This window comes from Phocoena sinus, chromosome 19 (assembly GCF_008692025.1).
Source record: "Phocoena sinus isolate mPhoSin1 chromosome 19, mPhoSin1.pri, whole genome shotgun sequence".
Lineage (NCBI taxonomy): Eukaryota > Metazoa > Chordata > Mammalia > Artiodactyla > Phocoenidae > Phocoena > Phocoena sinus.
The window spans coordinates 13,234,728-13,261,807 of record NC_045781.1 but is presented as its reverse complement, the minus strand read 5'-3'; the positions used below and the strand labels follow the sequence as shown (position 1 = coordinate 13,261,807).

The 27,080-nt window shown below is 52.1% G+C and overlaps 1 protein-coding gene across 1 annotated transcript in view; it reads left to right on the top strand.

Moving 5' to 3' along the window:
* Positions 1–27,080, top strand: part of RYR1 (ryanodine receptor 1) — a 118,099-nt gene that overhangs the window by 59,184 nt on the left and 31,835 nt on the right. The window contains 28 exon segments of the mRNA XM_032611825.1: positions 110–348; positions 2,832–2,913; positions 3,443–3,569; positions 3,813–4,175; positions 5,193–5,243; positions 5,245–5,404; positions 5,407–5,434; positions 7,308–7,395; positions 7,506–7,598; positions 8,190–8,204; positions 9,373–9,543; positions 11,065–11,124; positions 11,392–11,529; positions 12,066–12,178; positions 12,371–12,467; positions 12,912–13,018; positions 14,826–14,877; positions 15,010–15,078; positions 16,424–16,523; positions 16,831–16,910; positions 17,004–17,080; positions 18,039–18,112; positions 18,751–18,768; positions 19,829–19,909; positions 23,349–23,437; positions 23,532–23,660; positions 23,749–23,853; positions 26,109–26,190. Coding sequence (XP_032467716.1) covers positions 110–348; positions 2,832–2,913; positions 3,443–3,569; positions 3,813–4,175; positions 5,193–5,243; positions 5,245–5,404; positions 5,407–5,434; positions 7,308–7,395; positions 7,506–7,598; positions 8,190–8,204; positions 9,373–9,543; positions 11,065–11,124; positions 11,392–11,529; positions 12,066–12,178; positions 12,371–12,467; positions 12,912–13,018; positions 14,826–14,877; positions 15,010–15,078; positions 16,424–16,523; positions 16,831–16,910; positions 17,004–17,080; positions 18,039–18,112; positions 18,751–18,768; positions 19,829–19,909; positions 23,349–23,437; positions 23,532–23,660; positions 23,749–23,853; positions 26,109–26,190 — 2,888 coding nt within the window.

Here is a 27,080-nt window from a genome sequence, read left to right as displayed (position 1 = left end):
GCCCCACTCCCATTCTAAGTGTGCTCCCACCCCCAACCCTGTGCTCCTAGACTCCCCTCAATCTTGAATCTCAGATTCTGGAGCTGGTTTGCCCCGACTTCCCTGTTAGGACCGTGATGAAGTCTGGCCCCGAGATCGTGAAGGCTGGCCTCCGTTCCTTCTTTGAGAGTGCCTCGGAGGACATCGAGAAGATGGTGGAGAACCTGCGGCTAGGCAAGGTGTCGCAGACACGCACGCAGGTGAAGGGTGTGGGCCAGAACCTCACCTACACCACCGTGGCCCTGCTGCCTGTGCTCACCACCCTCTTCCAGCACATCGCCCAGCACCAGTTTGGAGACGATGTTATCTGTAAGGGCTCCTGATCCCAAGGGCAGTTGTTGTTGGGGGGGGGGAGGTGTCAGTTCAACCAACACCACCCATCCCAGTGTGCCTGATAGAATCTGCAGGTGTTTCAGTGTTATATTTATTGAGAGGATACATTGCCATAAGCAAAGTGTGCATTCATTTCAGAAAATTGGTAGGTAAGAGAATGAGTTAATCAGAGCATTAATTCCACAGCTCTAACAAAAGAACCTAAATCACAGTAGCTTAAACAAGTGACAGATATATTTCTTTTTCATGTAACAGTCTGCTGGTAGGTTGATCATGATGTCAGAAGCCCAGATTCCTTCCATCTTGTTGCTCTGCCATCCCTGAAATGTTGCCTTTATCCATATGGTCCAAGAGGGTGCACCATCACCTTCTCATTCTAGCCAGTAGGAGACAAGAGAAAACAGAGGAGGGCACCTCAGTTCTTTTAAAGGAACAACGTAGAAACGGCCCACATCACTTCTGCTCACATTTATCCTATTGGCCGGAACTTAGCATATGGCCACATGTCACTGTAAGGAAGGCTAGGATGGTAGACTTTATTCATGTATTGAGCTAAGTATGGAGGTCTCTTACCAGGAAGAAGAGGAGAGCAGGAAGAAGGTAAGAGCAGGTATTGGGAGTCAATCGGCAGTGTCTGCTGTATTTATCCTACCAAATGGCACCTACAGTGTGTGACCCAGCCGGGATCTTGTGTGTAACATAGTGCTGTTAATGAGGCACGGGCAAGATAAAGCACCCAGTAGGGGGTGAAGACGTTGTATGTTCAGGTACTCAAAAAGCCCTACAAGAGGTAGAGCATGGCAGAGGCAGGAAAGGACAGGAAGGGCTGGTAGGAGAGATGTCTTGGAGGCCGAGGAGATAGGCTCTAGAGAGGAGGCATCCAGATTGAGGCCCTGGCCTGGGGACCTGGGGACAGTGGGGCCTCCATGAGACAAGTTGGAAGAAATAACAAGTTTGAGGGAGATGCCAAGGTCAGTTTGGGGTTCGGTGGTTGTGAGGGGCCCAGGGGGTCGGAGGCATCCAGGATGGGCTGTGGGGACTGAGGGGTAGGGAAAGCCTGTCTCAGCTCACTGCTGATTTGACATTGACAAAAATTTTTAAAGAAGTAGCACTTGGATGGGGTTCTTTCCCGGCTCCAACATTTTTTTTTCGGCCGCGCCATGGGGCACGCGGGATCTTAGTTCCCCAAGCAGGGATCGAACCCGAGCCCTTGGCAGTGAGAGCAAGGGGTCCGAACCACTGGACTGCCAGGGAATCCCTCCAACATTTTATTCTGAAAATTTTAAAACATACAGAAAAGTAGAAAGAAGAGAATTGTTAACAATCTGCCCCATTTGTTTTACCTTTCACTTTATGAGTGAAAGTATTTCCAAACTTTTTGTTGAACTTTTTGTTTTTAAATTTATTTTAATTTATTTTTGGCTGCATTGGGTCTTTGCTGCTGCACGCGGGCTTTCTCTAGTTGCGGCGAGCGAGGGCTACTCTTCGTTGCTGTGCGCGGGCTTCTCATCGCGGTGACTTTTCTTGTTGCGGAGCACGGGCCCTAGGCACGCGGGCTTCAGTAGTTGTGGCACACGGGCTCAGTAATTGTGGCTTGTGGGCTCTAGAGTGCAGGCCAGTAGTTGTGGTGCATGGGCTTAGTTGCTCTGTGGCATGTGGGATCTTCCCAGACCGGGGTTCGAACCCGTGTCCCCTGCATTGGCAGGCAGACTCTTAACCACTGCGCCACCAGGGAAGCCTGTTGAACTTTTGAATGTGAGTTGCACACACACAGTGACACCTCATCCCTAAATACTCAGCCTGCAACACCTGAATGTTACAGAACGTTCTCTCGTGTACCCACAATATCAGTATCACACCTAACCTGACTACAGTTAAATTTCCCTATTACCCTCAAAATGTCTTTGATTTTTTTTTTTTAATTCAGAATTCAGTGAAGTTTCTCTCATTGCATTTGGTTGTTATGTCTCTGTCGTCTCTTTTCAATCTAGAACAGTCCCCCTGCCCTCTTTTTGCCTCATGACATTTAGGAAGTTGATGAGGTTCTTAACCTGGCCTTCTGGGGTGGGGGGTATGTGGATTACCAATATTGAAGTCACAATTGGATGTCTGTTTGCATTTGCTGGAGAGAGTGTCCATCACTATCATCAAGAGATCCGTGACTCCTCTCCAAGAACAGCTAGCCTTCATTGAGTGCCTCCTGTGTGCCCTGTTCCAGTTGCTTTCTGAGTATTGACTCATTTAATCAATCACAACAACCCCATGAGGAAGATACTATAATTATCCACATTTTACAGAGAGGGAAACTAAGGCCGCGAGAGAGCTGGTACTTGCTCAAGTAACAAAACTTGTAAATGGCAGCCTGGCTCTACAACCCCTGCTCTTACCCGTCATTTGGAGACAAGGGAGGGGGTTAGAGAAGAACCGGTACGGACCCTCACCCTCCCTCTTTCCCTCAGTGGATGATGTCCAGGTCTCTTGCTACCGAACCCTGTGCAGTATCTACTCTCTGGGAACCACCAAGAACCCTTACGTGGAAAAGTAAGGAGAGACAGCCATAGTTTGGGGCTGGGGTGGATACTGTGGGGGCCCAGGGAGGGGAGGGCACAGGAGAATGTGGGGGTGAATGAAAAGCCGGGAAATGGTCAAAGTCTTCAAAAGACGTCCGCATCGTGGCCGCTGCAGTTCCTCAGGATGGCCACGTGAGGGCGCACGGAGGAAGGCCAGTGAAGAAAGTGGAGGCCACTGGTTGGGGGCCAGGTGGGCACAGGCGCTTGGCGGCCGGGATGGCAGGTTGTTCTGGGCTGGCAGGGGGTACGCAGAAACCCTGGCGGCCCACAGGAGCCAGGCATGCTGGGGGCACTGGGGAGGGCCGCTGGCAGTGCCAGAATCACCGGTAGAGCAAAAGGGCACTCAGGAAACCCAGGGAGCCCGGCCGCATTGGTGACCACCAGTGAATGGCATCTCTGCCCCAAAGTGTCCTGGGGAGAGGCACTTCTGTGGAGGAAGGGACTGGGATCCAGGACAGGGCGGCGGGGGCGTGGGAGCTGAGCACAGCCTCGTCTTCCAGGCTTCGGCCAGCCCTGGGCGAGTGCCTCGCCTGCCTGGCAGCGGCCATGCCGGTGGCGTTCCTGGAACCTCAGCTGAACGAGTATAACGCCTGCTCAGTGTACACCACCAAATCTCCCCGGGAGCGGGCCAGTAAGTCGGGCGGGGCTGGGGCAGCCGTTCAGGGTTATACTCCACCTGCACCGGTTTCCAGGGAGACCCACTGTGGGTAGTGTGGCCCAGTCGGGGCTCTGAGGGGCTGAGGATTTCTCAGGTTGGGGGCGCTCCAGATTGGGGAACCCCAGAGTTTGTGGGTGCTCTGGGTTATGGTGTGGACACTGAGGTCTGGGCACGATGGGTTGGCATGCCCTGACCCCCTCCCCACACCCCAGTCTTGGGGCCTCCCCAGTAGCGTGGAGGAGATGTGTCCTGACATCCCGGTGCTGGAGCGGCTCATGGCAGGACATCGGGGGGCTGGCTGAGTCGGGGGGGCCCGCTACACAGAGATGCCGCACGTCATCGAGATCACGCTGCCCATGCTGTGCAGCTACCTGCCCCGCTGGTGGGAGCGCGGACCCGAGGCACCCCCGCCTGCCCTGCCTGCAGGGGCCCCTCCACCCTGCACAGCCATCACTTCCGACCATCTCAACTCCCTGCTGGGGAACATCCTGCGGATCATCGTCAACAACCTGGGCATCGACGAGGCCTCGTGGATGAAGCGGCTGGCTGGTGGGTCTGGCGGGCCTGGGGCTCCGGTCCCTGGACCTGATGGTCTCAGAGGGAGATCTCCGGTCCCTGGACCTGATGGTCTCAGAGGGAGATCTCAGAGGGTCATGGTTTTCTGGAGTGGGGAGGAGTCAGAGCTCAGTTTTCTCGGGGTCACAAGGCCAGAGGTTCATCCTAACGGGTCAGAATCTCAGGCTGAGGTGGAGTCCTCCAGGCTGGAGTCTGAATTTCTGGAGCCTTGAAGAGGGTTAGGTCATGGGTTAGAAACTGGTCAGAAGGCTGAGTTCCTTAAACAAAGGGTCAGAGGACCAGGTCAAATACCAGGGTCCCCGATATGGACAGTTAGGGTTCTGGGTCAGGGGTCAAGAAATGAATCTTTAAAAGATTGGGGCTCCTGGTTCAGAAGTTCCATGTCAGGGGACTTCTCTGGCGGTCCAGTGGTTGGGACTCACTGTAGGGGCCTGGGTTCAATCCCTGGTCGGGGAACTAGGATCCCACAAGCCACGCGGCGTGGCCAAAAAAAAAAAAAAAATCATGACTTGTAAGTTCCTTGTCAGGAGTTAAGTTTTGGATCAGGGCCAAGCTAGAGAATCAGGGCTGAGGTCAGAGGCCAGGGTCAGAGGTCAGAGGCTGTGGTAAGAAACCAGGGTCATAGCCAGAAATCATGTGGTGAGGTATGTCGGGGTATAGACCAGGTCAGCGGTTTAAAGACTGGGGTGAGGTGTCATAGGCTAGGGTAAGATATCAGGTTAGGATTCAGTTGTTGGAGTCAGAAGTCAAGCACTTGTGTCGGGCTGAGGGTCACAGTTTCAGGTCAAGGGTTAGGGTTGGGATCCAGGATCAGGGGCTATGTCAGAGGGTCACAGCCCGAGGTCAGGAGTGGGATCAGAGGTAGAGGCTGGGGGTCGATGACAGCTGCTGGGTCAGAGGTACAGGGTCGGAAGTCGTGGGATGGGAACAGAGGTCAGGGGTGGGATCAGAGGTCTTAGGTCAGGTGCTGGAGTCAGTGGCCGGCCAGCAGCACCTGCGCCCCTCTGGTTCTGCAGTGGTTTGCCCAGCCCATCGTGAGCCGGGCCCGGCCTGAGCTCCTGCACTCACAACTTCATCCCCACCATCGGGCGGCTGCGCAAGCGGGCAGGGAAGGTGGTGTCCGAGGAGGAGCAGCTGCGCCTAGAGGCCAAGGCGGAAGCCGAGGAGGGCGAGCTCCTGGTGCGGGATGAGTTCTCTGTACTCTGCCGGGACCGTACGGCCCTCTATCCGTGCTCATCCGCTACGTGGACAACAACAGGTCAGCATGTCCCCAGCCGTCCCCCCACACACCCCAGCCTGACCCCTGGCTTCCTTGGACCCCATCTGACCTCTTGCCTCTGACTTGCTATAAACTTGCAATTCTCACTCAGTCCTACCCAACCTTCTGACCCCCAGCCCCTGTTGCTTACAGACCAACCAAAGCCAGCCTGTGTTTTCTCCCCTTCTGCTCCTTTCAACCTCCTGAATCTGAGGCCCTGTGGGGGCTGCACTATCAGCCATAAGGAGCCGTACTTCTCTCCCCCAGCACTGCGTCTTCAGGCTTGGGTAGACAGGGTGCCTGATTTGTGCAGTGAAGTCCAATGGTCAGGCCCTCCTCCATCACTGAGAGAAGAAAGGAAGGTAGTCCAGATCCGGCCAGACTAACTTCCCCAGAAACATAGGTCTTTATAAAAGGGCAAGCTGCAGGTATCAACCAATTGCTAACATCTCCCTAAATCAGAAGCAACGTTTAAAGAATTATTGAGTCTTAGGTGCAGCCAAATCCAGGGATAGTGAGCAAGATTCAACTCCAAGTTCCCTCTGGGTTGAAAAAGATTTTAAGGTCGCATCAGGGCTTTGTGAGAAAGGGAGCTTGGATTGATTAGCTATGTCTGTCATGGGAGCTGAAGCAGAAAGCAGTGGTATGCATGCTGTATATATACATCCTTGTACACCCATCTTTGTGCTCATGAGTGGGTATCGCTATAGGGTGATTCCTAGGAGTTAGGAGTGTTGCGTCAAAAAGTTTGGCAAGTAAAGTGAGGTATACTCACACAGTGGAATACTACACGGCAATGTTGCAACACCCAGCAACATGGATGAATCTCTCAAACATCAGGTTGAATGAAAGAAACGAGGAAATTTTAAATAGAGTACATATTGTATCATCTATTTATGTAACATTCAAGAACAGACCAAACTAATTCATGGGCTAGGGGACTTCCCTGGTGTTCCAGTGCTTAAGACTTGCCTTCCGATGCAGGGGGTGCAGGTTCGATCCCCGGTCGGGAGCTAATCCCACATGACTCGCGGCCAAAAAAACCAAAACATAAAACAGAAGCGATATTGTAACAAATTCAATAAAGACTTTAAAAATGGTCCACATCAAAAAAATCTTTAGGGTCTTCCCTGGTCGCCAGTGGCTAAGAATCCGCCTGCCAATGCGGTGGACATGGGTTCGAGCCCTGGTCTGGGAAGATCCCACATGCCGCGGAACAACTAAGCGCATGTGCCACAACTACTGAGCCTGCGCTCTAGAGCCCGCGAGCCACAACTACTGAGCCCGCGTGCCACAACTACTGAGCCCGCGCGCCTAGAGCCCGTGCTCTGCAACAAGAGAAACCACTGCAATGAGAAGCCCGCGCACTGCAGCTAGAGTAGCTCCCGCTCACCGCAACTAGAGAAAGCACGCGTGCAGCAGCGAAGACCCAATGCAGCCAAAAATAAATAAATAAATTATTTTTAAATCTTAAAAAAAATTTTTTTAATCTTAGAAACAAAATTTTTTTAAATCTTAAAAAAGAAATTCATGGTCTAGAAGTCTGGATAAGGGCATCTTTCAGACCGGGGACTGGAAATGTTCTATTTCTTGATTTGGGTGGCAGTTACACACGTGTGTTCACCTGGTGATAATTCATCAAGTTGAAACTTTGTATGTAATACTTCAGTAAGAAGGTTAGAGAAAGAAAAAACAATTTTTAAGGAAAGGTCATTGATAATTTTTAAATCATCTGAATGGCCAGATTACCCTAGAAAGCTCTATCCCTCCCATTGGAGTCTCCGATCCCCTCCCCTGAGGTCTCTCCATGTGGCCCCCTTCTGTGGGGGTCCCTGCCCTCATCCCTCACCAGCCCCTTCCCCTGCCTGCCCAGGGCACACTGGCTGACCGAGCCCAATCCCAATGCGGAGGAGCTGTTCAGGATGGTGGGCGAGATCTTCATCTACTGGTCCAAGTCCCACGTGAGTCCCCACCCACCCTGCCTCTCCTCTCTATAAGCAGAGAAGCTGCTGCCCAAAGATGCCCTCCCCCACCCTGTCTGATCCCCAACACTGCCTCCCCGCACCCCCAGAACTTTAAGCGCGAAGAGCAGAACTTTGTGGTCCAGAATGAGATCAACAACATGTCATTTCTGACTGCAGACAGCAAGAGCAAAATGGCCAAGGTGGGTGCTTTGCTCTGGGAAGAGGACTTCGCAGGGAGGGAGGGAACCGCTTCCTGGGCTTCCTACCTGGGCCCTCCTCACCCCGCCAGCCTGCCCTGTCCTAGTCACATTCCCTGCAGCCCTCATAGCAGCCCCATCTCCCTCCTCCTTCCTCCCCACCTCCCCCTTCTCTCATCCCACCTCCTCCCTCCCGTCCTTTTCCTTCCCCCCCATTTCCCTCCTCTTTCCCACCATCTCCTCCCTCCTCCCTACATGCTTTCTCCTCCCCGTCACCCTCCTCCCCATCTTCCTCCCCATGTTCCTCCGCCATCCCAATTTCCTCCTCTCCTTTCACCCACTTCTTTCCTTCTATCCCATTATCCCACACCTCCCCCTTTCCTCTCCCCTTATCCTTCCCAGAACTGCCCTCTAAAGGATAGGGTCTAAAGAACAAACCCACCACCCTGAGTGAGGTCTGGAAATGCCCAGCTGGGGGATTTGCATCAGGATGGGGCAGAGGAGCTGTGCTTAGGGCTGACTTGGAGGGGGCCTGGGGTTCTCGGAGGGACTGGGGTAACACTTTTTGTCTCTGTCTGCAACCTGATGAAGCAGGTGGGAGATGTACAGGTCAGCCCCACGTCTGGGACCTTCCGCATGGCTCTTGGCTAATACCCTCTACCCGGCTCCCAACCCCAGCCTCTGCTCTGCCTCCAGAAAGCCTCTGCCCCTGTTCCCCAGCCCTCGTCCTCTTTCTCTTCCTCCACCCCACCTCCCACCAACCATTCCCTTCCCGGCCCTCAACTTTTGGCTGTTGAATTTTTTTTAACTTTTGTTTAAAAAAAAAAAAAACCAACTCCCTCTCAGCTTTCCCCAAAGCTTCAAAGCATTTTGGGCTGAGGTCCCAGGGAATGGGAATGGGGGTGGGAAAGGCACGTGCACGGTTGGGTTTAAGGCCTGGGCTCTGGAATCAGATGGACCTGGGTTAGAATCCTGACTCTTGGCAGTTAGCTATGTGACCTTGGACAAGTGTATTAACCTTTTGAGCTTTGGAGGGCATCCAGTCAGTGGCCCCCCAGCCCCAGGGCTCTGTGAGGACCCAGTGAGACGCTGCATGTGCTGGCACATGGGTCATGCTCCATATCACAAGCTGGCGTGGTTGTGGCTCCGGCCAAAGCTTGTCACCGGGGCTTCTCATTGGCATGACTGGGGTGGCCCAGGCCATGGGTCTGCACCCAAGGCTCCAGAACATGGCTGTGGGACTCTGTGCTCTGTGATTCTGCTTCCAGATCTTTCTGGATCTTTCTTGCATCTTCTATCTCCTTGTCTGTCTCAGTCTCTCAGTGTCTCTCTCTCGCTTTTTCTTCCAACTTCTCTCGTCTCTTGGGACTCTTTACGGTTCTACATCTTCATTTCACTCTTGGGAACTCTGTCTTGGGCTCTGAAGGGGGGGTTGTAAGTGTTGTGTAGGGGCAGGAGGGGTGTCCTACTGAAAGTTCTGGGGGGATTCTGAGAGAAGACTGCTAGAAGTTGAGAAAGCCTGGAATGGAGGGAAATCTGGAAGGATTTGGGATAGAAGTTGGAATTTGGGATAGAGGCTTGGATCTGGGAGGGTCTAGGGTCAGGGCTGGGGGTCTGAAGTGAAAGATTAGCAAGGTCTGGTGTGGAAACTGGGATGGGTCGGGGCTGCCTAGTATTCAGGCGGGGGCTGGAGTGTGGACAATGGTAGCTGGTTGGGGCTGGAGCAGGGGCCAGGCTGAGACTCAGGCTGGCGCTGAGCCCCACCGTGTCCCCACAGTCAGGTGGCTCAGACCAGGAACGCACCAAGAAGAAGCGCCGGGGGGACCGGTACTCCGTGCAGACATCGCTGATTGTGGCCACGCTCAAGAAGATGCTGCCCATCGGCCTGAACATGTGTGCACCCACTGACCAGGAACTCATTACACTGGCCAAGACCCGCTATGCCCTGGTGCCTGCTCAGCCCCTTTCTGAGAACCTACCAGGATCCCACTCAGCACTCCCACTAAGCCCCTGGGACCCTACTGAGCCCCCAGGATCCCACTAAGGGCCCTCCCTTAGGACCCTACTGAGTCCTTCTCCAGGAGCCTGAGGATCCACTGGGCCTCCTAGGATGCCCTGAGCCTTCCCACAGGACGCTGAGAACCCTACTTGGGATGCTGTCAGAACTCTGGGACCAAAGGACCCTAACTGGGACCCCACTGGAAACTGGAAAGGCCACTGAGACCCTTGGGACCGAAGGACCACACTGAGCCTTCAGGGACCCTTCTGAGCACCACACCCCTGCCATGCCAGACCCGCTAGGAACCTGAGGGCCCCAGCTGAGACACCATGAGCCCCCCTGAAACTCCAAGCCCTCTACCAGGACCTCCCCAAGTCCCTCGGGACCCACTGAGCCCCTCGTGACCCCATTGCCCCCCCCGAACCTCTGGGTTCCCACTGACCTCTCCAGCTCACCACATCTTTCCTCAGGACCCTGCTGACCCCTCCCCTGGGACTCTGTTGACACCCAACTGAGCCCCCAAAGACTCTCAGGGGCCCAATGAGCACCCTATGACCCTAAGTAGCCCCCAGGATCCTAATGGCTTCTTCCCCATGACCACACTGAAACCTTAGAGGTCTCAAGGGTGATTGGGGTCAATTGACCCTGCCCCTGAATCCTTCTAAGCCCTCTGGGGTTCCAAAGAGGCCTCCCGGGACCCCTTTTATCCATTGTATGGGATAACAACCCCCCTCCCTGATCCTTTTTGGCCTCAGGGACCCAAGAAGCCCTCCCAGGACTCTGCCCCAAGACCCCTAGAACCCCAGGACCCTGCAAAGCACCCTGACAATCTAACCAGAGGCCCTGAAGACCACTGACTCTCCCCTGATATCACAAGCACCCCCTTTCTCCTCCTAGGACCTGTTGAGTACTGCTGAGATCCCTACGGGCCCTCCTGGGCCCCTCTGCCCACTTAACTTCGTCATGAGGGCCCCCTCTCCTGGGACCCTAAGGAAACCCCACCCTACTGATCCCTCCCTTAGCCTCCGTGTAAACCCCACCAGTGACTTGGGTGATCTGCCTGACCCCCTATGACCTCTGCTGACCTTATCGTCTCCTTCTAATCCCCCTCGCCCACCTCTAATCTTCAGAAACTCCCTGCCCGTCTCCCACTTACTCCCAGCCCCACTCTGACCCTCTTCTGACCTTTTTTGACCTTTGGGGATAGCCTCATGTCACCCCCTACTTCCTCTCACACCCCCAACGAGGCCCCTCTAATCCTGTCTCTTCAAGGTGCCTCTATGGCCTCTGATGCCCTCTAGGACTCCTCTCTGACCACTCCTGACCTGTGGATCCTTTCAGTTTCTCTCAGATCTTCCCCACACAAGCCTCTCACCAGTTGCTGGGGTGATGGGGCTGGAAGGGAAAGGGTTGTAGGTCAAGGAGGACGCTTGGCCCTCCAGAGTGACCCAGCCTGTCATGTCTCCCCAGAAAGACACAGATGAGGAGGTCCGGGAATTTCTACAAAACAACCTTCACCTTCAGGGAAAGGTACGCCTCCTCCTCCTCGTGCAACCGAAACGGGCATGTCAGGTTAACACCAAGAGTAACAGCCGACGTTTGAGCACTTACTATGTATCAGGCATCGAAAGAGGGACCTTGTATTCAGCACCCCAGTGAATCATCACAGCATTGAATGGGGGGCGGAGCGGCCGGAGAAGCCCACTCTGCGCAGAGGGGCGCTTCGAGAAGCCCGGCTGAGAGAGGAGGGAGCGGGCAGGGGAGGGGCCTCATACGGACCGTCCTTCCTCCTCTCAGGTCGAAGGCTCCCCTTCTCTACGCTGGCAGATGGCCTTGTACCGGGGCCTCCCGGGCCGCGAGGAGGACGCTGACGACCCGGAGAAAATCGTGCGCAGAGTCCAGGAAGTGTCTGCAGTGCTCTATCATCTGGAGCAGGTGTCTTACTACTGAGTTGCCGAAGCTTGCGTCTCTGGGCGGGGCCTGGGGCGGTCCTTGAGCCTGTGGGCGGGGCCTGCGGGTGAACCTTGGGACTCTGAGCGCGGCAAGGGGCGGGCCTTTAATCTGTTGGGTGTGGTGACAGTTGAGTTTAAAGCGAGACTTGGAATGGAAACTTTGATCTGGGGGGTAGGACCTGGCGCTAAATCTTGGGCCTGGGAACGGCGACAGGGGCAGAACTTTGGGTCTGCGAGTCAGGCCCAGTGAAGACGCCTTGACTGCGGGCAATGCCTTGGGCGGGTCTGGGTAGTGGCCCCGGGTCTGCGGGCGGGGCGTAGGAGGGAAATTTCAGTCTGATAGCAGAGTAGTACAGGTCAGAACCTTGACTCTGTGGGTGGAGCCAGGGTGTTTCTTCGGCCCTGTGAGTCGGGCCTGAATTTGGACGTGGGCACTGATGGGCAGTTTCACTCGGGGCTGGAAGTGAGAATCAGACCAGGGGCAGAGTCTGGAGACGTGACAGATAATCCCGCCTCCAGATCGAGCACCCTTATAAGTCCAAGAAGGCCGTGTGGCACAAGCTCTTGTCCAAGCAGCGCCGGAGGGCGGTCGTCGCCTGTTTCCGCATGACCCCCCTGTACAACCTGCCCACGTAAGACATCCCCCCCCACCCATGGAGGAGGGAACCTCTAGGGGCCTTGGAGAAAGAGTGGCTGAAGAGGCAAGAGGATGGAGTGTCAACCCCATTGGGGTTTTGGGGCGTGGTTAGGGGAGGAGATATGTGGGAGGACAGAGAGGCGTGGATTGGGAGGTCTCGGCGACACCGCACATCTTTCCCCCAAAGGCAACGGGCCTGTAACATGTTTGTGGAGAGCTACAAGGCGGCGTGGATCCTGACTGAAGACCACAGTTTCGAGGGCCGCATGATAGATGACCTTTCAGTGAGCTGGGGCCTGCCTGGGAGTGTCGGGGCACAGTGGGATAGGACTGGGGCCCAGCCGTCCATTGTACACCTCCAGGGGTGGGTCGCCCTTCGCACTGGGGGGTATGGGGACCAAGGCCGGGTGAAGGATGTGGGGGGAGAGAAAAAAAAAACAGCCCAGGGCTTCCCTGGTGGCGCGGTGGTTGGGAGTCCGCCTGCCGAGGGACACGGGTTCATGCCCCGGTCCGGGAATATCCCACATGCCGCGGAGCGGCTGTGCCCGTGAGCCATGGCCGCTGAGCCTGCGCGTCCGGAGCCTGTGCTCCGCAACAGGAGAGGCCACAGCAGTGACAGGCCCGCGTACCGCAAAAAAACAAACAAACAAAAACAGCCCAGCAGGGCTAGGGGGGAGACAGGTGGGGACCCTAGAAGCCCCTCCCCCGAGCCCCACACCTCCCTCCAGAAAGCTGGTGAGCAGGAAGAGGAGGAGGAAGAGGTGGAGGAGAAGAAGCCAGACCCCCTGCACCAGCTCGTCCTGCACTTCAGCCGTACCGCCCTGACTGAGAAGAGGTGAGGGCCCTTCCTAGGTCCCAGAGAGAAAGCCGCGACCTCTGCCCACTCCCGCAACCTCCCCATCACTCAAGAGAGACCTTCTGTGTGGGAGCCCCATAGCGGATCTGCTAATATCATTTTACTAGGACAGGCAGAGCTCCCACGTACTCAGTGCAGACTGAGCACTTCGCCAGGGCATCTTCTTTGAAGTGTTCACGTCACAGGCAATAGTGATTTAGGCTTTTTCTAGAAGAAAATGTCTTGCTCAAACAAAATCAATGTACTACAGTATATTATAGGGAGAAAATCAGAATATTATGACAAGTTTCCAACAGATGGCAGTGAGGAAGGAGGGCCTTTGTCCGTTTCACACAAAAGCTTCGTATGGGCTAGTGGCAGTCATGGGAATAAATAGCAGTGTTTATTAAATTTTTTTTATGTGTCAAGCGTCATGCTAAACACTTGACATATAGATCCTCTCCCTTAATCGTCACACTATGAGATAGATATTATTATCAACTTTTTTTGTGTGGATGAGGAAATAGAGGCACAGAGATTTGTTTTTCTTATGTAATATCAAGTCAGGAGGTGGAGAGTCCAGGGCTGGGCAGTGGCACAATGACACTGACAGGGACCCAGACTCGTTCAGGATTTCTGCCCTGTCATTCTGAGCTGTTGCCTGGTGGTTACAAGATGGATGCTGACATCCAGGCATCATGACCACATGTCAGGCAGAAAGAAGGGGAAAGGCTTTCCCTTAAGCAAGACCAAAATCTTTTTGTCCAAGGAAAGCTCTCCCTGGTGGGCTTCTGTACGTGTTTCATTGGCCAGAATTCTGACATCAGGCCACCATCAGTTGCAAGGGAGACTGGGAAACTGAGTATTCTGTTTTCTATCCTCTGGGACGGCAATGACCCTGGAGTTAGACTATCCAGGTTTGAATCCCAGTACGAGCTCTATGGTTTGAATCCCAGTACAAGCTCTATGACCAGTACAAGCTCTATGACCCTGGCGAAGAAGGATCTTTGTGCCTCAGTTTCCCTCGTCTGTAAAATGGGGCTAGTAATCCAATTGACCCTTGAACAATGCAGGGGTTAGGGATACTGCCCCTCCATGTGGTCAAAAGTCCAGGTATAACTCTATAGTTGGCCCTCCATATCTGCGGTTCTACATCCATGGATTCAACCAACCATGGATTGTGTAGTACTATAGCAGTATTTCTTCTTAAAATGCACATATAAGTGGACCTGTGCCGTTCAAAACTATATTGTTCAAGGGTTAACTATATATCTACCTAATTGAATTACTGTGAGAATTAATTTGTTGTTATATACAAAGCGCTTAGAACAGAAACCACCCTAGAGTAAACTCAGTGGGTGTTGGCCATTACTTCTGCTGTTATTAGTATTATTATTATAGAGGAGACCTAAGGAGGTGGTTGGTCATAGTTGTCAGGTGAGCCAACCAGTTGTCAGGTGGCAAGATGGCCCAGGAAGCTCCAGGCTTCCATCACACCATCACAGCAACCCCAGTGGAAAGGGAGCAGCTCTATCAGTAGCTTCAGCAAAACTCCCAGAATGAATTCCAGTGGACCAGAGTGGATCACATGACCATCTCTTACCTATTATTGTAGCCAAGCAGATAGAAAGTACTGATTGGCTCAGCCTTGATCACATGCCCAGTCTGGCAATGGAGAGTCCTACCCCATCTAAACCATACAGCCTGAGCATGGGGAGGGGTGGCTCTCCAAAGGAAAACTGGAAGCTGTTATAAGATGGGGTTCCTCTCTACTGGGTCCTGACTGTCTCCCCACTTACTTCCTCAGCAAACTGGAAGAAGATTACTTGTATATAGCATATGCCGATATCATGGCAAAGGTGAGGCCCTGCCCCCATTTAGGGCAGGTTCCCTTTCCCCTCAGCTGCAATGCCTGTCCACTGAAAGGGCTGGAACTGGCCTGGGGTATCTCTTCTGTTCACCATCATCTCTAACTGATGCCCTATCCCCAGAGCTGCCACCTGGAGGAGGGAGGGGAGAATGGCGAAGCTGAAGAAGAGGAGATTGAGCTTTCCTTTGAGGTAGGTGGGATCAAGTAGTCCCTGAAGAAAGGGATGGGGGATCCTGACTTCATTATCCCCCATTCAGATAGCATGTGTTCACAGAGCAATGCTCTGGGCCCGGCCCTAGGCTGGATGATGTTGGGCACATAGCAGCGGCCAAGCCAGTCTACTGGGGAGACAGCTACACCAAGCAGACAGTAACAGCACAGAGTATCCACCGTGGTGATGAGGGGAGCTCCAGCAAAATAGTCAGGGCGGGAATGGGGAGGCACGGGCAGAGGGGTCAGGGCGGGGGAAGCCAGGGAAGCTCAGGGGGGTCATGCGGGCCCAGGCAAGACGCCTGATCCAGCCCGGGGGGGAAGGGTTTCAGGGAGGGTTTCTCGGAGGAAGGGATGTCTGAGCAGAAGGATAAAAGGAATGTGCCAGTTGAAGAAAAAGGGAAAGGTGTTCCAGGTAGGGGCACAGCCTACGCAAAGGCCAGGCAGGGAGAGAGAGCTAGTAAATGCAGTTAACCCATCCTTTCACTCATTAAGGTGATCAGCAAGCATTTCCCCAAGTTTCTCCACCTTTTTTGTGGCAGGGTCCCCTTTGGCATCGTATGAACCCTTTCTCAGAATCCTGTACTTAAATGTATAAAACGGATCCATAGCAGAGGAAACAAGCATATTGAAATAGTTGTCAAAATATTGCTTTAAAAATTTGTGACACAGTAATAGTTGTACTTCTCTATTAATCTACCAAATAACAAGAACTAACAGTGGATCCAGGAGCTACTGTAATTGATAAGTAGTGATGAACATCAGTGATATTTCGAGGGAATTCCCTGGTGGTCCAGTGGTTAAGACTCGGTGCTTTCAATGCCGGGGGCCCGGGTTCAATTCCGCAAGCTGCGCAGTGCGGCCCAAAATAAAAAGGTGATGTTTTGAGATGTCTTCAAAAATGATGTGATACGGAAACATCTGTGATTGGTACGGATGACACAACCACGGATTCTGCTAATGTTGCTGTGATTTACGGCCTCATCCATAATGGAAGGAAATGCTACATTTCAGATGGAGGATGGGAAATATAAAAGTATAACTTTTTTCCCCATCCATGTTCACAGACCCCTGGGATTCTATCCATTGACCCCTTGGAGGTGCATGGGGCCAGGTTACGAATGCTCCATGCCCAGCCCTGTGTAGGTGCAGGAGGCAAATCGCAGACTGAAGTCCCAGGGGATAGAAGGAGCTTACAGTTGAAGGGATGAGCCAGGGGATGTGGCTGGAGCAGGAAGGCAGCGGTGAGGGCAAGGCTGTGAGGGGGAAAGGCTGGGCTGGTGAGCCTGGACTCACCCAGCTCCGTGGGCCGGGCTCTGCTGCAGGAGAAAGAGATGGAGAAGCAGAGGCTCCTGTACCAGCAGGCGCGGCTGCACAACCGGGGCACCGCGGAGATGGTGCTTCAGATGATCAGTGCCTGCAAAGGTGCCCTGCGCGTGCATTCAGCTCCTCCTGAGTGAACCCCACCTGTCCCCAGCCCACTCATCCCCTGTGGGCCCAGCGGGCACACTCTCCCACCCCTCATGCACGTGGATTGCACTCACGCACTTGCCTTGCAATTCCTCACCAATTCCTCAGTCCTGATCACCCCTGCATACACGCCCTTGCACTCCCCTCTGCCCCATTCTCTGACGTCCCCGGGGATGGCTGTTTTCTGGTGAGTGAAGAACACTGCTCCCAAACTGAGTGGACCATCCGTTGCCTGCCCCGCCCCCCAACCCATCCCCTCCAGGAGAGACGGGCGCCATGGTGTCCTCCACCCTGAAGCTGGGCATCTCCATCCTGAATGGAGGCAATGCCGATGTGCAGCAGGTAATGGGCGAAGGCACTTGGGAGGGGAGCTGGGAGGGGTGGGAGGTTCCTGTGCGACCCCCAGTTCCCCCTCCACTCCCACCCCCTCTGCAGAAAATGCTGGACTACCTGAAGGACAAGAAGGAAGTTGGCTTCTTCCAGAGTATCCAGGCGCTGATGCAAACCTGCAGGTGGGCTGTAGTGCACATCTTTAGTGAAGCCGCTTGGTGTAGCTGAGCCCCCAGTCCTCGTACCACCTCCGGTTCCAGGTCTGTTCTCTTGGTTCCAGGAACAGAGACACACTCAGACCAGCTCAAATAATAGGGAGTTTATTATAAGGATTCACATGGAACGATAAGGGAGGCAAAATGCCACAGACTTTAAGAACGAGTTGTATTAAGGATCCAGACAGCTGGAACCGGAAGGTTGTTGAGTCTTCAAGGGACACTCAGGCAGCAGGGACTTGGGGCTCTTTCCGATGACCCCTGTTCGTGTGGCTGCACTGCCGTCTGCCTTTGTTCTCCTCTTGCGGTTGACTGACTTTCGCTGCCACTCTGAAGCTTTTGCTAATTGATGGTTTCTGTTTCCTTCTGATTTCAACTTTTATACATTTCATCCTTGCCCCACCTGACCTCACAGCTGCCACTGCATAGCTTCTATCAGCTCTTGGTTTCTGCTTCCTCTTTTTTTTTTTTTTTTTGTTTAAGATGTTGGGGGTAGGAGTTTATTAATTAATTAATTTATTTATGGCTGTGTTGGGTCTTCGTTTCTGTGCGAGGGCTTTCTCTAGTTGTGGCAAGCGGGGGCCACTCATCATCACGGTGCGTGGGCCTCTCACTATCGCGGCCTCTCTTGTTGTGGAGCACGGGCTCCAGACGCACAGGCTCAGCAGTTGTGGCTCACGGGCCTAGTTGTTCCGCGGCATCTGGGATCCTCCCAGACCAGGGCTCGAACCCGTGTCCCCTGCATTAGCAGGCAGATCCTCAACCACTGCGCCACCAGGGAAGCCCTCTGCTTCCTCTTGATTTCAGCTCACTCATGGTTTACGACGGCTCACCACCCTCCACCGTGGGGAAGCTACCAGGCTCTGGAAGAGAGGAGGGCAGAGGCCTCAGCACGTCTTCACCATCTTTCCTTTCTTTCCCTCAGTGTCCTGGATCTCAATGCCTTCGAGAGACAGAACAAGGCAGAGGGGCTGGGCATGGTGAACGAGGATGGAACCGGTGAGGCCTTCTTGGGCTTCCCTCTCCCTGGGGCATCCCCTTCTTTCAGGATCCACCCCCTCCCCCCCCAATTGCCCAGAGCTCCCTTCCACCAAGACACCTTCCCTCCCCAAGAGCATGCCCAGGTTTCCTCCCTGCAGTGGTCCCCAGTCATGCCTCCCCCCCATTCCTCCAGAGTCTCCCTCGCCATGGTCCCACCCCTGGGTGTCCTTCTGTGTTCTCTCACCCATCACCACATGGACCCCACCCTCCACTTGCCCCAAGTCTCCAGCCCTGGTTGCTGTTCTCTCATTAATGTCCCTAATCCGAGTTAATCGAGTCTCCTCTTTGCCGTGTTGTGACGTGCCTAACCTTTCTGCCCTGATCCTCGCCTCCTGCCTCTTCACCTGTACCTACCCGTCTCTCTCTCTCTCTCCCCTCTTCTTTCTTCCTCTCTGCTTTTACCCTCTTCTTGTTCTCTTCTTTGCTTCCTTGCTCCTTGTCGCTCTTCCTCTCTGTGGGTTGTTCCTCGCTCTGTCTGTGCCTTCATGCCTGACCATGTCACTGTGTGTGTGTTTCTGTCCGTCTCTCTGTCCCCTTCTGCCTCCTTTTCCCCTCTTTTCTTCTGCTTCTTCCTCTCATCCTGTCGGCTGCCCCAGTCATCAACCGCCAGAACGGTAATTCCCCTAGTCCGTTTCCCGCGCTACGCTACTGCCACCCCTTCCTTCTAACCCCGACCCATCCCCTCCACCTGGGGGCTGAGGATCTGGGTCATCCAGGGGAGGGAGGGTCCATGCCCGAGGAAAGTCTCGAGATCAGGGGTCCAGAGACCGAGATTCGGTTCCCAGATTAGCCACTGACAACACATGGGACGCTTACCTTCCGTAAGCCTCAGTTTCCCCATGTGTAAAACAGAAGCTAGAGACGATGGCAAAGATCCCTTTCCAGATGGATGTTCTCGGACTTCCAGACCCAGATTCGCAGTCCCGAGGTGGGGTGAACCCCTCTCCCACCTACCCTGCTCTCTGCGCCCGCCACCCCATGTTGATCGAGTCTGGGGCTCCCATCCACCAACCAGATTGGTTGCCCCCAAGCAGCCACTCTGATTGGTGTGCGTGCCTCCTCTACGCCTGCTCTGGTTGGCCCGAACCTTTGCTATCTAGCCTTCCCTGCCCTACAGCCCACAGTGATTGGCTTCTTTCAGATGCCCGTTCTGATTGGCGCATGTTTACATGCCTCCCCCTCTGCTTTTCCTGGATTGGCTGCTTTCAAGGCATCTGAGCCAATTGGCTGGCTTTGGATTCCCATCCCCCTGCTCAATCCCCTCCTGCTCAGAGCCTTTGCGTGAAAGTGACTCTGACCCCCGTAATCCATTAACCGCCCCACACTGTCCTGGAGGGGGGCTGAGGGAGGTAACAGCAGCCCGAGCCTCTGCTAGGTCGACAGACACTCCCAGCTGTCACACAGATGGTGACATCAAAGGGATAGTGATATTGTAGACAGATACTTGAGGCCCCAGCTTCATGACTCAGGGCACCTCAGTTTCCATCTGCTGATGTCCTAGACTCTGGTGTCATGGATGCCCGTGGCCCTCATGCTGTCTTTAAAGTGGTGGCTGCTCCTCCCTGCGCGTCCCATGCTTTCTGCACGCGTGTGCAGTGTGCATGGGCCACGTGCATGCGTGCTGTGTCCTGGCGCATCTGATCCCTCTGGCCCCTTCCCCCCTCTTCCACCCAGGAGAGAAGGTCATGGCAGATGATGAATTCACCCAAGACCTGTTCCGATTCCTGCAATTGCTCTGCGAGGGGCACAATAATGGTGAGGAGGAGGGGTGGGTGACAGAGAGAGAAGGCCAAGGTTTGGGGTCGGTCTGGAAGGGTTGCCTGAGTTAATCTCCAGTCTCCTCTTCCCCTTATCAGGGATGGCCTCAATGCCCCCACCCAGGCCTTGTCCTCCAATCCCAATTGTCGTTCATTCTTTACTTCCAGCCAGTGTGAAGTGCTACCTGCCCACCTTCCTGAATCTCTCTTGCATGTCTGGAGCCTAGCCGCCTTGCTTCCCTTTCACCTCCTCTAGCCGGTCCAATTCCCCAAAAGCAATCTGCCAAAACCCAGTTTGGCCCCAAATCAATTTTCACAAATGAGCCATTTGCCACATGCCATTTTTCTACAGGCATTTCGCAGCAGCCGCCGAAGTTCAGTAAATGTGGTAGATTGCCATAGCCTGGGTCTGTAGAGGGAAAAACTGCCTGGCATTTTTAAACGAATCTATTAGAACCACCTATTAATTTTGCTTATAACATACTTGGCCACGAGGAAGGCCTACAGACTCTTTCCTAACTTAAACAAGTTTGAGTTTTCACAACTTTTGTTCTGGTTCTCGCAATATAACCAGATCAAGGATGACACAGCAAGTTAATTAAATCCATCACTGGTGAGAAAACACAACCTCGTGTGGCACACAGCTTACAACGTTAAAGGAATAGTTGAAATTCTGAACAGTAAACATCGTACCCAGCGCAGTTTCCTATGACAAACACGTACAGTCTCAAGGTTGTGGTTGTAACACTTAGTGGGTGATAAGAAACCACGGACTGCCCAGAAGTTAACCTTCACGATAAGAATGGGAGGAATTATAAATCTAACCTCCATAGAACCCACACCCCACTGGGCTAGTGTTCTTTAAGGTAAACATCTTTAATCTTCACTTTTTTCTTTTCAACAAGGGATAAAGCATGATCCATTGTTTTGTATTATCATAAGCTCTTAGGTCCACAGCTAGTTTTTCTTCAAGGTTTATTAAATACCTTTGTGCCATGTGACTGGGGTTTTCTTTCTTCAACAAAGGTGGCATCAGTCTTTGGGTCTTAGAATGAATTTTATTCCCTGGGTCTATGACTTTTTGGAAATGAGAATGTTCTTATGGTGGGATTTCTGTCTCCCACCAAATTTGCAATCTGGTCCTCTGCCCAAATTTGTGGATTCATTAACCAGCCCAGTCGAATAAATATTTGAAATACCTTTCAAATCGCAGATGCCTTGCAGGTCTTGAGTATTCAGTGCCATTCAGAGCAGACAAAAGCCGGGGAGCCGTACTAACCATTTAGGCATACAGTCTGATTTAAATGAACACAGAAAAAGGAATTAGAAAACAGGGTTGATGGGAAAGCCTGTCCATTTGCTTATAAAATCTTGAATATTTGAGTATACTTTTCGTCTGTAACGTGAAACCAGGCAAAATGGACATTCAGCCTGACATAGTGATTGTGAAGTGGCTATAGGGAAATAGGTGGAATTAAGACTTGGGAGAAAAAAACTTTCAAGGGCTGTTGAAGCCATCCTGGGCAACGTGACATTGCTGTAACATCAGAAGGATTTCACTGAAGCTTGTTTTCATTGCCTTGATAATTTGATGAATTGGTCATTTGGCAAATGGGTCTACAGAGGTTGTTCTCAAACTCAAGCGTACCTAAGAATCACCAGGAGGCCTTGTTAAACTAGGCTTCTGGACCCCATCCCAGATTTTCTGATTTAGTAATTCTGGGGCGGAGCCCAGGAATTTGCATTTCTAACAGGTTTCCTTCCGGAAGATGCTGACGCTGCTGGTCTGGGCCCATGTTTTGAGAGTCACTGCTCCAAAGTGCAGCTCTTAACCTCGGCACTCTCTTTAAGGCCCTTTAAGAACAGCTATTGTTTATTGAGCGCTTATGTACCAGGTTCTGTCCTCAGTTCATTATATATGCTAAAGCATTAAAACCTCACCAAAGCTCTTTAAAGTAGGGCCTATTGTGACCACCGTGTTACATATGGGGGAACCGAGGCACAGTCTGCCACACAGAGAGGTTCAGTAACTTGCCTGAGGTCACACAGCGAGGAATTTGCGCAGCCAACTCCTACTCATCTTTCAGGCCATAGCTCAGAGGTTCCCCCCCTCCAAGAAGCCCTCCCTGACCACCTTGTCTGGGTCAGGCATCTCCTCTGGGTTCCTCCAACCGCCTGAGCTTCCCCCATCACAACCTTTATCATCATCATCATTATTATTCCAGAACTTCTCAACCACACCGTGAAGTAGAGGGAATGGTATAATAAGCCCCCAAGAAGCCATCACTCAGCTCTAACAGTTATCAGCTTTCTGCCATAGAACAATGTTTTTCAAATAGTGGGAACCAACTCACCAGAGGGTCGTGAATCAAGTTTATCGCAGAGGTTCTCATTCCCTAATTGCGCAATTGGTATGCCTGGGGAGCTTTACTTGACACTAAAGCTCAGGTTTCACTCAGACATTCTAATTTAATTGGTCTGGGATGGGGTCTGAGCATCCCAGACCAATTAAAATCCTCCAGGTAGTTCTAATGTGCAGCCAGGGTTGGGAGGTTGAGAACTACACATTTAGTGGGTTGAGTTCAGAATGCATTTGTAGTTAAACTAGACTAGTACAGGACCAGAAAATAGCAGAAACGTTATGGCACATAGTAAGGGTATGTGAAAACTTCCTGTTTCAGGTATATGTGGATGTAATTTCAGATTAGACACGCGTACTGGGTCTCAGTGTAAATATGTACTGGATTTCCTACTGTAGGTTGCAGTTAGAAAAGACTGAAAAATTACTACATGATAATATAAACTTCACAAGGGCAGGGACTTTGTCTTCTTCTACTGCTGTATCTCCAGGGCACATAATAAATGCTCAGGAAATTTGTAGTATCAAAGTATGTGACCAGTCTTCATCTCCCGTTAGCATATAGTATATGCTCCATAAATATATATTGAATAAATGAACAAATAAATAACAAATGCTTATCTCCTCTGGTTCTTGGTAGGTGCTCAATAAATATTTTTTGGATAAATGAATGAATAAATAAGCAATCTCCGATCTCCCCAGCACATAGCAGGCATTCAGTAAAAAACTTTTGTGAACAAATGAAGGCTGAATCTCCATTTCCCCCTGCTACATTGTAGGTGCTCAATAAATACTTTGGGGGAAAAAATGAGTAAATGACTGGCCCTCCACCACATCTGGCACATAGTAGGCCCTCAATAAATATTTATTAGACAAATGGATAAGTGATCCTCCATCTTCCCCTAACACATAGTAGGTACTGATAAAGAGTTATTAAGTAAACTGATGATTATATGCCTTCCGGCATACAATAGGCCCTCAATAAACATTTATTGCATAAAAGAATAAAGGACTCACTGTCCACCTCCCTTAGCACATGGTAGATGCTCAATAAATGAGTGACTTTTCATCTCCCTAGATTTCCAAAACTACCTACGGACCCAGACAGGGAATACAACCACTATTAACATCATCATCTGTACTGTGGACTACCTCCTGCGGCTTCAGGTGAGGATGTGAGGCCGTCCAGGTGTGACCCGGGTCGGGGTCTGTTGGGCCATGGTTGGCACCAGCAGCCCCTCACACTGTGTCTGCCCCCCAGGAATCCATCAGCGACTTCTACTGGTACTACTCGGGCAAGGATGTCATTGAGGAGCAGGGCAAGAGGAACTTTTCCAAGGCCATGTCCGTGGCTAAACAGGTGTTCAACAGCCTCACCGAATACATTCAGGTAGGGCTCGCCCGCTGCGGCGGGGCGGGGCAGTTCCGCATCCCGCGCCCTGCCTCGCGCTCACGTAGAACCTCTCTCTGCCCCACAGGGGCCCTGCACCGGGAACCAGCAGAGTCTAGCGCACAGCCGCCTCTGGGACGCCGTGGTGGGATTCCTGCACGTGTTTGCCCACATGATGATGAAGCTCGCTCAGGTTCGGGCCTCTCTGTTTTTCATCCAACTGCTTCCAGGCATCCCCCAACTGGCACGTTTCCAAGTTTTGCTCCATCGGTCCGTGTCGCACCCCAGTGCTCCCGGCAGGTTGCAGACTGGTCCCTCTCCGTGGCCAAATCCATCTTTCTTCTGGATTGGCTCTCTCCATGACCCCGCCTCCTCCTCTGCCACCGCCAATCGGCTGGTTATCCATCTACAGTTCCCTTGGACTGACGTTTGGGGCCCGCCCGCTCTGGTCCAGAGCTCCTCTATGATTGGTTGGTGTTTTTTCCCCTCTGATGAGGTCACCCAGCTTCGGACAGGACTAGGGATAGGATGAGGGCAGGCTTCTAGATCTGGGCCTGGGGCTGAAGGGGTGTTTTGCTTCTTTATTCTGCTTGCGGCAGATGACACCTATCCAGGGCATCCATGATGTAAGGTCCCTGTCGAGCCTCGTCTCCCATCTCTAGCATCTTCGTGCTCCCCTTTTCCCCACCACCCCCGCCCCTTTGCAGCCTTGTCAATGCCTCACAAACACCGTATCCATTTGTTCTGCTTCTGTCTGGTAAACATATTCAAGGCTGCCATATGCGCTGCAGCAGGGCCCAGCATCCGAAACGGCACCATCCACATCCTAGACATCATACATATATCGGTGTATTTATTACAATAGTTTTCCAGCAGATGGCAATATTCTGTATATTATCATTTCCCAACAGGAAAGAGTCTTGAAGAAGGGAAGCCTTTTTCTCATTTGCTCAAAGGCACCACAGGGGCTGGCAGAAACCCTGTCTGGTGTCATCTGACCTTTTGAAAGGAGCTGAACTTAAGAATGCAATTTCTTAGTGTCAGTGAGTTCAAGTGGGGCTGTTGATGTAATCTTAAAATTCTAGAGGATATTGGTATCTTAGTGTAGAGTTCCAAATCCTGCAGAATTAATTCCTCAGCCACAGTCTAGGTTAAATTGCAAGGGCTAGAAATCCAATGCAAAGTGGTAGCTTACAAAAAAAGAATTTATCAGTTCACATCACAGATCAGATCCAGGGCCTATAGTGCTGTTAGTAGAAATGTCCCTCTCCTCTCTAGCTTCATTCTCAAGCAGGTGCTCCCCATGGGCTGGGAAAATGATGCTCTGGGCTTTCATGAGCTCCACTAACAGCTCCAGAGGGAAGAGAACACCTCTTTAGATCCAGGAAAAGATCTACCATATTCTCTTATTCGACTGCTAGGTCACATGCTCATTCCTGAACCAATCACCCTGGCCAGGGGAAAGAAAGCTCTGATTGGCCAGTCCTGGTTATATACCCACCCCTACAACCCAGAAGATGGGGTTAGTCCCATATGCTCTGAGAGCGGGATTGTTGAGAGAATCAAGGGGCTACATCATGGACAGGCACACACCACAGGACTCACCCATCTTAGGATCTTGAGATCCTGGAATGTTGGAATCTTAGAGTCAGAATACAGAGCCTTTGGAGCTGTGGAAATGTGTTAGGATTAGAATCAGCAACTCTAGAACTAGCATGGGGTAGAAGGAGCCTTACATCCCGTTTATCTGGTACCCTTCCCCTTCCTCCATTTCATTAGGTAGAACCATATAAAATTACCACTTTGTTGGTGAGAAATGACTGAAGACTAGCAATTTTATGTAGCTCAACCTAATACAAATAGGGACCAGGGGGCAGAACTTTGACCATGTTGGAGACTTCTGTGGACCCTACATGAGACACTGTGACAGGAGAGCCATTCTTCCCAAATGGCTTACCAGAAAGCACATAGCTGTGTCCCACGGCTTTCTTCCTGAACCCAGAGTCCCACTTTTTCGATCACACATTCATTCAACAAACATGTGTCAAGCACCCACCATAGGCCAGGTGCAGTGCTGAACTCTCATCTCTTCCCAGATCTGTGTCACTGTCCCCAGTATTTGCCCCTGTCTGTCTCTGTCTCTCTTGGCTCCAAGCATCTGCTCTCAGGTCCCCATACACCTCCCAGTCCTCCTTGTCTGCCAGCCCTTGTCCTTACACGTCACCTGTTGGGCCCACTTCCCCCAAAGTGCCAATCCCACCCCACAGTCTTGTCTCTCTGCCTTTTCCCCTGCTTCCGAGGAACATGTCTGGACTCGGGTCCCCTCGGAGGTAAGAGGGGGAAAGAAAAGGGGTCTTAGGCCCTGCTGGGTGGGTGGAAGCGGCTGGAGGTGGGGGAGGCGTCTCTGCTGAGAAGAGCCCTCACAGAGCTGGGATGTGGGGTCTCTAGGACTCGAGCCAGATCGAGCTGTTGAAGGAGCTGCTGGATCTACAGAAGGACATGGTGGTGATGTTGCTGTCACTACTAGAAGGTAAACTCCTAGTGGGTGGAGGTAAGGGGAGGGTACAAATGTTCAGATGATCCTAAAAATGGCCCTCTGAGACCCAGGAGAGCCTAACCTTCAACCCCATCTGATATCACGTGAGGGTCATTGCATTTAAGTTGCTATAAGAAGCTCAGCAAACACTTACTGGGCACTTATTATGTGCCAGGTCCTGACTGTAGATATAGTAATTTATCGGATCACCAGAGAAATCTTAATTAGGTGGGTGGCCTGGACACTTTTTAAAATTTATGCACTGAATATTTATTTGCTGAATATGTCATTTAGCTCTTGCTGCCTAACAACTGTACCCAAAACGTAGTGATTTAAAACAACCATAATTTATTACTAATTAATAAAATTATTTAACTTGTAGACAAAGACTTTTTCCTATAGAGGTTCACAACAGCATCCTCATTCTTTTATATGGCTGCATAGTACTAATTGCATGGGGATACAGTGTTTCGTTTAACCACACCCCATCAATGGACATTCAAGGTTCTTAATTTAAAAATATTTTGCTATTACAAACCATGTTGCAATGAATAATCCTCCTACAATGTTTTAAATTTTTGGTAACTAGTCATCAGCTTTTAAAAATCAGATGTAAAGGGACTTCCCTGGCGGCACAGTGGTTAAGAATCCACCTGCCAATGCAGGGGACACGGGTTCGAGCCCTGGTCCGGGAAGATCCCACATGCCGCGGAGCAACTGAGCCTGTGCGCCACAACTACTGAGCCTGTGCGCCACAACTACTGAGCCTGCGCTCTAGAGCCCGCGAGCCACAACTGCTGAGCCTGCGTGCACCTAGAGCCCGTGCTCCGCAACAGAAGAAGCCACCGCAAGGAAGAGTAGCCCCCGCTCACCGCAACTAGAGA